The 12,690-nt window shown below is 38.0% G+C and overlaps 1 protein-coding gene across 2 annotated transcripts in view; it reads right to left on the bottom strand.

The window, feature by feature from the left end:
* Positions 1 to 4,817: 4,817 nt before the first annotated feature.
* Positions 4,818 to 12,690, bottom strand: part of ZNF41 (zinc finger protein 41) — a 59,844-nt gene continuing 51,971 nt past the window's right edge. For both annotated transcript variants that reach the window (XM_029240870.1, XM_029240871.1), the window contains exon 5: positions 4,818 to 10,239. In XM_029240870.1, coding sequence (XP_029096703.1) covers positions 8,186 to 10,239 — 2,054 coding nt within the window. In that variant the 3' untranslated portion in view covers positions 4,818 to 8,185. The remainder of the gene's footprint in view (positions 10,240 to 12,690) is intronic.

The raw sequence follows: 12,690 nt of genomic DNA on the forward strand, positions 1-12,690 counted from the left end.
TTGGTGGTCCAGTGGTTAGGACTTAGCACTTTTACTGCCGTGGGCCTGGGTTCAATCCCTGGTTGGAGAACTAAGATCCCACAAGCCCCGTGGTGCAGCCATAAATAAGAACCAGGATCTTACAACATAATATAGAAAGTGTTCATCTTTCTTTGTTTTTTTTTGGCTGTGCAGCTTGTGGGAATTTAGTTCCCTGACCAGGGGTTGAACCCAGGCCATGGCAGTGAGAACGTAAAGTCCTAACCACTGGACCACCAGGGAATTCCATGAAAATGTTCATCTTTCAGTTGAAAATCACTTTTCACACCAAGAATCAGGAATACATGTGAACACCAAGATGACAGAGATGTTAGAATTATCTGACAAAGATTTTAAAGTAGCCATAATAAAAATGCTTCAATGATCAATTATGAACACATTTGAAACAGATGACAAAATAGAGTCACAGAAAAGAAATAGAAGGTCTCAGCAAAGATATAGAAGATATAAATAAAAACCAAATGGAAATTTAGAACTGAAAAATAGAATAACCGTAATAAAAAACTCAAAAGATGAGCTCAGTGGAGAAACAGATGAAGAAATCAGTGAGTTGGAAGATAGAAGAACAGAAATTACCCAGTTTGAACAACAGAGAGAAAATAAAATTTTTAAATGAATGGGGGACTTCCCTGGTGGAGCAGTGGTTAAGACTCCACGCTCTCAATGCAGGGGGCCCGGGTCAGGGAACTAGATCCCACATGCATGTGCAACCAAGAGTTTGCATGCCACAACTAAGGAGCCCGTATGCCACAACTAAGGAGTCCACCTGCTGCAAGTAAGATCTGGTGCAACCAAATAAATAAAGAAATATTTTTAAAAAATGAATGGATCCTCAGGGACTTGTGGGATTATAACAAAATATTTAATAGTCCTGGAGGAGAGGAGAAATAGGGCATGACTGAAGAACTACTCAAAGAAATAATTGCTGAAGACTTCCTAGATTTGGTAAAAGACAAACCTACAGATTCAAGAAGCTGAGTGTTTATCTGGGAATGTGTTTATTCTTCCTTCATTTTTAAAAGATAGTTTTGCTGGATATGAGATTCTTGGTTGGTAGGTATTTTCTTCCAGTACTTTGGATATGTCATTCCATTGCCTTCTGGCCTCTGTTTTTTTGCGGTACGCGGGTCTCTCACTGCCGTGGCCTCTCCCGTTGCGGAGCACAGGCTCCGGATGCGCAGGCTCAGCGGCCATGGCTCACGGGCCCAGCCGTTCCGCGGCATGTGGGATATTCCCGGACCGGGGCACGAACCCGTGTACCCTGCATTGGCAGGCGGACTCTCAACCACTGCACCACCAGTGAAGCCCTAGCCTCTGTTGTTTTTGAAGTCAGTTGTGAATGTTATTGGGGTTCTCTTCTATATGAGTCATTTTTCTCTTGCTGCTTTCAAGATTTTCTCTTTGTAGTTGCCCTTCTGCATTTTTATTATGATGTGTCTGGGTAATGATCTTTTTGAATTTATCCTGCTTGGAGTTTGTTGAGCTCTTGGATGTGTAGATTAATGTTTTTCAGCAAATTGGGAGAGGCTACAAATGGGTCTTGACAGGAATAGACACTCTGAACTGAGCTGTGCATACCTGGAGGGAGATGCAAATGCTCATACTACTATAAAATGACCAGAACAGAAGATATTGTACCAATTTGAACCACCGAGTTACATTCTTCAGACCAAGGAACACACTTTACAACTGTATTAGTCTGCTTGGGCTACCATAACAAGATACCACAGACTGGGTGACTTAAACAACAGAAATTTATTTCCTCACAGTCTGAGAGTCCAAGATCAAGCTGCCAGTAGGATTGGTTTCTGGTGAGACCTGTCTTCCCAATTTATAGATGACCACCTTCTCACTGTGTCCTCACATGGCATTTTCTCTGTGCTTGTACACCACTGGTGTTGCTTCCTCTTTTTATAAGGACATTAGTCCTTTTGGATTAGGGCTCTACCCTTACAACCTCATTTAACTTTAATTACCTCCTTGAAGGACCCATCTCCAAATATAACCACATTGAGGGTTAGGGTTTCCAGATATAAATTTTGAGGGAACACAATTCAGTCCACAATAACAATCTATAGCGTCCAACAATGAGCAAAGAGGTATCCTAGGAGTGGTGCTTTGATAGAGACTTAGAACAGGCAACTGAAATATTTGTTGTCTAAAACTGGGAGAGATAAGGGCATGCAGGGCTGACTTACACATCTTTACAGTGTGTGCTCACCCTCAACATGAGGGTGGCCAAGAGAGGGTCTCCAACAGATAGATTCCTTCACTTTTCAGAAGAATCTGGGGAAGAGGAGGTGGGAGAAGATGCTGGTATGACTATACAGTTTCCCCCCACAACACTTCAATGTTCTTTTATTCCTACCTGATTCAGTGGTCCCAGGACCAGGGCTGCAATTGCAGGGGCCAGAAGCTGGGATGATTCCTAGGCAAGAAACTTTAATTGTACTTTCATACTTTTGCATCAGAATTCCTAAAGGCATAATGTGATTGATAGACTGTGCCTTCACCCAACTTGGCAAACTTAGGGTTGACAGTGAATACAGCTGTATTACCTAGTGGTTGAGATAGACCACTAGTTCTGTACTTGTGATGATACCCTATATAAATGGGAGTGGACTGAAGGGGAAGCATTTGCTAGCTGGCAATCTGGACCAGCACAGTGGCCGAACCTATTGTCCCCTCCAAAGGTGGTAAAGTTTGGATCAAATTCAATGATAAATGGAGAGAAGAAGGAATATAGCTGAGAGTAAAAGAATGAATAAATAGGTTATGCAACAAGGGAAATCCATTACATTGGTGCCCGAAAAGCTCAGAGTAAGAGGTGATATTGTCTCTTAACTCAATTAAACCAAATGCCAGAAAGAATGAAGCCATATGTTGCCAAGACTACTCCTACTTTTGGAACCTGAGAAGGTCAAATAGAAGTCTGCAAACCTGAGTGATATTGTTCTGGGAGATGAATGTGCCAGTATCTTTTGAGTATTTTATTTTGGAAAGAACACTTAACAAGACATCTACTCTCTTGACAAATTTTAAATGTACAGTATATTATGTTGACTATAGGTATGGTGTTGTATGCAGATTACATCTACTATCATGTTATAATATGGTGTAACACTGCCGTTGTTGCTAAGACTATATTTATATTGATGGTCAAATACATGGGGAAATTGAGTTAAAGACTTTTCAGGATATAACACTGATGGCAAATGACTAGCTTAAGGAAGAATTGGATTTAGCTAACCATCAGCTAATCTCTATGCTAAATAGTTCCACACAAGTTTATCATAAGGTATAAATAGAGGTAGATCAGAGAGGAAGAGTAATAAAATTGGTATAAAAATATGAAAATGCATGTAATGGCTTTACAGGATGGATTTGAATTATTGAAACTGAGGGTGAACCCTTGAACTTGCAATTGGTGTCAGAGTGAGGACAGTCTTGTGTGGGGACTGTTCCAACTTCTGCCCAAGATAAGCATACAAACATCAATTGCTTTTCTATATACTAGTAATTAACAATAAGTAATTGAAATGAAAAATGAATACTACACAATAAAGTGGAAATAAGACAACACCAAGTAAAATAGCATCAAAATGTGAAATAGTTAGGGAATAATTTGTCAGATGTGAAAGACCTGTACACTGAAAATTACAAAATATTGTTGAGAGAAATTAAAAAGAGAGATATACCTGATTTATGGGTCAGAAAACTCAATATTGTTAACATTTCAATTCTCCCCAAATTGGTCTATAGATTCAAACCAACCCCAGTAAAAACCACAGCAGCTTTTTTTGTTGTTGAAATGAACAAACTTATTCTACAATTTATATGGAAACGTAAAGGACGTAGAATAGCCAAAACAACTCTGGAAAAGAAACAACTTTATTGAGGTATAATTTAGGATCCATATTTAAATTGTACAGTTCAATGACCTTTTTAAAAAAAACAAAAGTTTATTCTTAAATGTACAACAGGCTCCAAGACAACACTTCATTCTAGATATGGGTGGCAACAGATGTTATGGCAGGGAACCCAGATGTTTAAACAGGAATGGAATTAAGGATCACCTCAATGACTTTTATTAAATTTACCTAGTTGTGCAACCATCATCACAATCAAGTTCTGTAACATTTCAATCACCCCAATAAGATTCCTTGTATTAATTAACAGTTAATGACAATTCCCATTCTCACACCCAGACAACCACTAATCTACAGATCTCTGTATTTTACTTTTGTGGACATTTCATTTAAATACAATAGGCAAATACAATACTAGATCTTTTGTGTCTCACTTCTTTCACTTAGCATGTTTTTGAAGTTCATCCATAGTTGAACAGTTCATGCTGTAGTATTTATTAGTATTTGTTCTTTTTTATTGCTGAATATACCACATTTTGTTTATCTACTTGCTGGTTGATGGACATTTGGATTGTCTCCACTTTTTGTCTTGTATGAATAATGCTGTTATGAATATTCAAGTGTAAGTGTTTGCACGAAAACATTACATATCTTTTGGGTAGATAATGGGAATGGCAGTACTGGGTCCTCTGGTAAATTTATGATCAACTTTTTAAGAAACTGCCAAACTTCTCCAAAATGGCTATACCATTTTAATGCAGTCACACCAGAAATGTAGGAAAGTTCCTGATTTTCCATATCCTTGCCAACATTTATTATAATTGTTTTTTTTTATTTTAGCCGTTTTAGTACATATAAAGTGGTATTTCATTGTGGTTTTAGTTAGAATTTCTCTAATGACTAATGATGTTGGGCATCTCTTCATGTGCTTATTTGTATATATTTTCTGGTGAAATATCTCTTCAAATCTTCAGCCTAATTTTAAACTGGGTTGCTTGTCCTCTTTTTATTGAGTTGTAAGTGTTCTGTATATATTCTGGATACAAGTCCTTTATCAGGTAAATGATTTACAAGTGTTTTCTCCCTGTCTGTGCTTTGTCTTTTCATTTTCTTAATGGTACCTTTTGAAGTTTAAACCTTTTTCATTTTGATGAAGTCTAATTTATCATTTTTTCTTTATGGATCATGCTCTTGAGGTGTCCTACTTAAGAATTCCTTGCCTAGTACAAGGTCACAGATATTTTTCTCCTATGTTTTCTGCTAAAACTTTTATAGTTTTAGCTTTCATATTTACATATCTGATCATTTTTTTGTTAATTTTTAGTATGGTGTGTAGATTTAAATTCATCTTTTTGCATGTGGATATGTAATTATTCTTGCACCAAATGTTGAAAAGACTTTTCTTTCCCCAATGAATTGCCTTCACACTTTTGTAAAAAATATTTTTACCGTAAGTATCAGGGTTTATTCCTAGACTCTGTTCTGTTCCATTGATCTATGTCTCTATCCCCATGCCAGTACCATACTGTCTTGATTACTGTAGTTTTCTGGTTTTGAAATTGGGAGGTTACTGTCCTTCCACTTTGCTTTTTAGCAAATTCCTGTTTGCTAATCTTGGTCTTTTCTATTTCTATATAAATATTAGGATTAGCTTATCAATTTCTGGGGAACAAAGTCTGCTGGAAATTTGATAAAGTTGTATTGAATTTGTAGATCATGTGATTTTTCCTCTTTACCTTGTATATATAATATGGTAGATTGCGTTGACTGATTTTTGAATGTTGAAGCAGCCTTATATCACTGGAATAAACCCCACTTGGTCATGATGTATAATCCTTTTATATGTTGCTGGATTCATTTTGCTAATATTTTGTTGAAGATTTTTACATCTATGTTCATGAGGAATGTTGATCTGTAGTTTTATTTTCTTGTGATGTGTTTGTATGGCTTAAGTATCAGGGTAATACTGGCCTCATAGAGTTGGGGAGTGTTCCTTCCTCCTCTATTTTCTGAAAGATTTTGTGGAGTGTTGATATTATTTCTCCTCAAATGTTTAATGCAATTAACCAGTTAAACCATCAAGCTTTGGGCATTTTTGTGTGGAAAGATTTAAAGTTACTAATTGCTTACTATTGCTGGTGAGATGTAAAATGGTACAGTCACATGAGAGCCATGCCTGGGTTTCAGATCTGAGATATCAGTCAACTGTCTTGGGAAGATGGTGAGATTGGAGGATAAGGAAAGAAAAATTAAATCACACTGAGATATCACTATACATCCACCATAATGGCTACAGTAAAAATGATGGAAAATACCAAGTGTTGACAAGGATGTGGAGCAAATAGAACTCATATACTGTGCTGGTGGGAGTGTACATTGGTGAAGCCATTTTGGAAAACTAGTTTTATAAACTAGCTGAGCATGAACACCATATAGCCTGGCAGTTCAACTCCTAGATATATACCTAACAGAAGTTCATAAATATGTTCACCAATAGACAGGTACTAAAGTATTTATAGTAGCACTATTCCCAATAGCCCCAAGCTGCAAACAACACAAATGTCCATTAATAACAGAATGGATAAATATATTGTAGAGTATTCACAGAATGGAATAAAACATGACAATAAGAATGAATTATCCATAACTACATTCAACAATATGGACAAATCTCATGTTTACAATGTGAATGAAAGAAGATAGACACTTAAGAGTATATTACCAAAATATGCAATATAATTGTTTGACTCAATTTATATAAAATACCAAGCAGACAAAGCTATTTAAGTCAGGGTAGTGTTCACCTGGCGGGGTAGGTGGACAGTAAGGCCTGGAAGGGAGCACAGGGAGTTTTTCTGGGGTGCTGGTCATGTTCTGTTTCTTGATCAGTGTTCAGTTTGTGAGAATTCATTGAGCTGTATGCTTATGGTATATGCATTTTCTGTATGCATACTTTAATAAAAAGGTTTAAAAACAAAATAAAATTACATGCTAAAAAGAAAGCCCCTTTCTTATGAGTATTGCAAAAAACATTTAATTGAAATCAAGAAAGCATTTATATATCAGTGCTTTAAAAAAAGCAGTGTTCTTTCTAGAGAAGTCTTCCAGTTATTCAACTATAATAAACTATAATCGTATCTTAGGCTAAAAAACTACAATGCAACATGACTTTATCCCATAGCAATGTACACAAAATTACTCTTAATGTGCATGTAGGAAATGAATATATCAAATTAACTAAATTGGAAGAAAAACCACCAAAGTTTTATGTATTGAAATCCAATTTCTTAACCATTGTTTTTCAAACAGAAATCCCAAAGAAAGCAGAAGCTTCAGTGGATGAGATGGGAAGTCCAGAGTGTTGTGGCTCAGTTTCATTGTCTTAGGGTCAGTTACTAAGGGGATAAGAAGTTTATGGTCTGCAGCTTACATAAATGATAGCTTTTTTGATACAGGTTAGAAGGTATGCCTACCATTTTCGAGTGTGAATCACCTGCTGCCACAGCATTGAATTAATGAGGGAACAATTGCCACCTTTAGGTGTGTGTAACATTTAATAACTCTATTCCTGTAACATAGGCTAGAGCTATGCTTAATTTGCCAATGCATAAAGTCAGACTTTAAGTTTAAAAATTATATTTAATTTTAAAAAAATATACCATGGTGACTTCTCAAAGGGAAGAGAAAGAACGGTTCCTCAGGGCAATATTTTCTGTGTCTTAAATGTCAATGATAAAAAAAACTTCTGGCTTCTATGCATAGATCTATTATACATTCCCAAATTGGTTTTTGCCTTGACTTCAGTGCCCTGGAGGTGTTTGAACAATGAATACTCTTCTCCCCACCCTAGAAAGTTGAAAAAAAAATGGCCAGTATTAAGGACTTTTACATCCCAAGGTATGAAGGACAAATCTGTGCTGAATTTATAAAGCCCTTTATCCAAAAAGTGAAACATAGGAGATTACAAGTCATCTCCTGGGGTCTCTATTTCTACCATTTGCAGGAGATTGAGAGTACCTGTGTGAATCATAAAACCAAACAGGGCTATTGCTCAAATGCTTTATTGAAGTGTCTCCCTATGCATATAATTGCATATCAACTTGTATTCCACCTGACTGAAGGATACTTGGCTTTGTTTGCCTTCTGTTCACTTAGGCTGTTTGTAGTCCATCATATCTACTCCCCCTGCACAATGATTGATGCATCAGGCACTCCTCATCTCTCCACTATGAGACAGCTGATGCATATCCAGTTGTGATTTCCAGCTGAAGGCATTTTCAGTCACTGGCTTTATAGAGTTTTTCTCCACTATGAGTTTTCTGGTGTTTAATGAGATTTGACCTGTCAGTGAAGGCCTTCTGACATTCTGTACAAGCATAAGGTTTCTTCCCTGTATGAATTATCTGATGCAAACTTAGTGTTGCTTTCTGGATGAAAGCTTTCCCACATTTACTGCATTCATAGTGTCTCTCTCCAGTATGAGATTTCTGATGGATAGTGAGGCGTGATTTCCAGGTGAAGGTCTTTCCACAGTCACTGCATTTATAGGGTTTCTCTCTAGTATGGATTTTCTGGTGTGTTATGAGATTTGACCTGTCAGTGAAGGCCTTTCCACATTCAGCACATATATTGGGTTTCTCTCCTGTGTGAATCTTCTGATGCACCCGGAGTTGTGACTTCTTCGTGAAGCATTTCCCACAGTCATTACATTCATAAGGCTTCTCTCCAGTATGAATTCTATGATGTGCAATGAAGTGTGATTTCTGGATGAAGGCCTTCCCACATTCAGGACAAGCATAGGGTTTCTCTCCTGTATGGATTCTCTGATGCACACTGAGTGTTGATTTCTGGATAAAGGCTTTCCCACATTCATTGCATTCATAGTGTCTCTCTCCAATATGAGATTTCTGATGTATTTTGAGGCGTGACTTCCATATGAAGGCCTTTCCACAGCCATTGCATTTATAGGGTTTCTCTCCAGTATGAGTTTTCTGGTGTTTAATGAGATTTGACTGATCACTGAAAGCCTTTCCACATTCGGCACACATATACGGTTTCTCTCCAGTATGAGTTTTCTGATGTGTAGTGAGATTTGTCCTATGAGTAAAGACCTTTCCACATTCTGTACATATATAAGGTTTTTCTCCTGTATGAATTCTTTGATGCACATGGAGTTGTGATTTCTTAATGAACGATTTCCCACAGTCACTGCATTCATAAGGTTTTTCTCCAGTATGAATTCTCTGATGTGTATTGAAATGGGATTTCTGGATGAAGGCCTTCCCACATTCAGTGCATACATAAGGTTTCTCTCCTGTGTGAATTCTTTGATGCATCCTGAGTGCTGATTTTCTTGTGAAGGCTTTCCCGCATTCACTGCATGCATAGTGTTTCTCTCCAGTATGAGTTTTCTGATGTATATTGAGGTCAGAATTCTGGGAGAAGCCTCTTCCACATTCACTGCATTCATAAGGTTTTTCTCCTGTATGAATTCTCATATGTCTAAAGAGATATGATCTGTGGAAAAAGGCTTTTCCACATTCACTGCATTTATAGGGTTTCTGCCCAGTATGAATTTTCTGATGTGTAATGAGGTTTGACCTGAGTGTAAAGGCCTTCCCACATTGAGTACATATAAAAGGTTTCTCTCTTGTGTAAACACTTTGAGGTACCTCAGTTTGCGGCTTCTGAGTGAAGACGTTCTCACGCTTGTTGCATTCATGGGATTTTTCTCCAGCATGAATTCTCTGATGCTCAAAAAGATGTGACTTTTGGGTGAACGTCTGTACGTATTGAGTACACACATAAAGTTTCTCTTCAGTATGAATTTTCTGATGGTGGGTGAGAACTTGTTTGTGGCCAAGATGTTTTTCACATTGATTAAGTTCACAGGAGTTTGCTCTTGTATTAGCATTCTCATTCTTAGTAGAGGAAGAGCTATGGGCAAAATTGTTACCATTTCTAAAAATTTTATCAAAGTTCTTTGTTGCATTGCTTTTATTATGATTATGTAAGTTTAAAGTATGCTTCAAACTCTTTCCAAATGTGTCATAATTATGGAGTCTTTTAATGGAAGGAACAAGCCTGGTACTCACGTGAATTATTTTTTCAATGTTTTTACATTCATAGCCCCTCTCCTTAATCAATACTTTCACATGACTTAAAGGGTTATTTTGGTTTTCTTGATATCTCTCTAGCCGGTCATTATCTTGCCACAGTTCTTCTACAATGGAACACAATGAATCTTTTCCTATGGACTGACCAAATTTCTCACAGTGTAATGAAACCTCTCCAGAAATTCTCTGTTGTTGGGTTTGCCCATTATCCTCATCTAAAAAGAAAGAGAAAAAAATGAAAATGACTCCAGAACAATTATCAGAGAATAGAAGGTACATGGAGTTTGGACAGGATGAACAGAGAAATGGAAAAGTCCTTATGACAATAATGCAAATAGTAATATGAAATTCTTCTAGAACACTTACTCTATGCAAAACAGTTATATACCATTTATGATGCACCAGGCACTTCCAAGTGCTTTACACAAAGCAGCTCATTTAATCTTCACTAAACCCTAAGAGGTAGCTATCATTATCAATCATGTTTCACAGATGAGAAAACAGAAGCACAGAGAAATTACGTAACTTGCTGAAGATCAAATAGCTAAATAGGGCTTCCCTGGTGGCGCTGTGGTTGAGAATCTGCCTGCTAATACAGGGGACACGGGTTCGAGCCCTGGTCTGGGAGGATCCCACATGCCACAGAGCAACTAGGCCTGTGAGCCACAACTACTGAGCCTGCGCGTCTGGAGCCTGTGCTCCGCAACAAGAGAGGCCGCGATAGTAAGAGGCCCGTGCACCGCGATGAAGAGTGGCCCCCGCTTGCCTTGCACAGAAACGAAGATGCAACACAGCAAAAAAAAAAAAAAAAAAAACTTAATTAAAAAAATAGCTAAATAAATAAGAGATGGGATTTGAACCTGAGAATCTATATCCACTATGTAGGAAGTCAGGGCAGTGAGTAGAGTAACCAGAAGAAGAAACTGAAGTCTGTTAAAGGTAAGCCTGAATGGAAGAAATATTTCAGAATGTATGTCCTTATTACATATTAGGTCTAAAACATTAATAATCTCTCTGCTTCCTCTTGCTTTTCCCTCTGAACCATTATGAGCATGTACATTAAATTTATAGTCCTCAAATACCAATTCCTCTATATCTATAGGAAAAATATATGCTTTCAACAAGTGTCAAATAGGAGAGGGCAAACCATCTATGGCAGAAACTGCAAGCCATCCACCAAAATCTATTCACCTCTTCTTTTATAGTAATAGAACATAGCTGGGCATTACGTTTACCAGTCTCACTTTGTCCTCACCAGTGGAATATGAGCAGAAGTGATATGTACCACTCCTAGGCCAGGCTTTAAGACAGTGGGCAAATCTCCCCCATTCCCCCTTCCCCAGCCCAGAGGACTCAATAATGACCCAACATCAACCACCCAACAGAGAAATGGAAGAGTCCTTATGACAATAATGAAAATAGTAATATGAAATTCTTCTAGAACACTTACTCTATGCAAAACAATTATATACCATTTATGATGCACAACAATACTCTAGGAGATGGCAGAGCAATAACTTGGAACATGGTCCTTGAATGACCCAACAAGATCAGAGTTGATTTGTTGAATGCACCCATTCACCTGAGAATGCTTATGTAAGAGAGGATACAGTTATATTAAGCTTGTTGCTTTGCTCCTCTGTGCATATTCAGAAGGTATTGTCCTTGATATCAGCTCTAATTTTAGTACACCTCTAGGGAGGTTATATCTGCTATGAATGTATAAAGCAGACACAGTACCACTCATATTGATACTAAATTTGGCACAGTTTTGTGTTATAACAGAGAGAATTAACACACAGAGCCTGAAATTATTAACATTTCATGCAATTATCTTCCCTTTCCAAATATAATCTATGGTCTTTTGAATTCTTCTGATCAAATATTTGAAGGATCCTTCTGAAAGAGAGAAAAATATCCTCCTCTGCCTATCTCCCCAAATTCAATAAATTTAAGTTTACTAAATATTTTCCATGCTTGGCTTCAGAAAACTGAAGAGTAAGTGTTACAGTTATCAATTTTTTGCCCTTCAATCCCCAATTCACCCTTCCTTGCCCGCTCTACAAAAATGGATCTGAGTCTTTTTTCCTTTGCCATCTGGCATGATGTTGAACCTTGTCAATACAGGGTGATGGGGAAACACTGGAGGAAGGGATTTTGCTTCCTGGTTCTAGTGAGCTCACTCAGCAGGCTCCTCCAGCAAGGGCAGCTTGTCTATTACCAGGCTTCAGCAGTGTGGTGGCTTCAGCAGCATCTGGCTCCTAATGCACATGCAGCTTCCCAGGCACCCAGATCTTGCAGTGCAGGTCACTTCTTTAGCACCCAGCTCCTGCCACTCATATGGCTTCCCAAGCACCCAGCTTCTGCAGTGCATTGCAGCCAGAAGCACCCAGAACCCAGCAGTTTATCCTGGCACCTCTCTCAGATGGCTTGTAGTGGAATATTTCCAATGAGACACTTCCCTATGATCAGCTTTTTCTGGAACCTCAGAGGGTAGATTTCCAGTGAGTTCAACCAGTGTGGCATGACAGCTGCCATGCTGTGAGCCATGGATATGCCTTCCCTATAAGGTCTGGATTCATCCCTGGGAAGCAGGGGAGGCGCTTCCTTGGGTGTTCCTTCACAGTCTTAGAGATACTCTCCCACACTAATTTGCTATTCCTTTA

Source organism: Monodon monoceros, unplaced genomic scaffold (genome assembly GCF_005190385.1).
Source record: "Monodon monoceros isolate NGI ecotype Baffin Bay Population unplaced genomic scaffold, NGI_Narwhal_1 Super_Scaffold_22, whole genome shotgun sequence".
NCBI classification, from domain to species: domain Eukaryota; kingdom Metazoa; phylum Chordata; class Mammalia; order Artiodactyla; family Monodontidae; genus Monodon; species Monodon monoceros.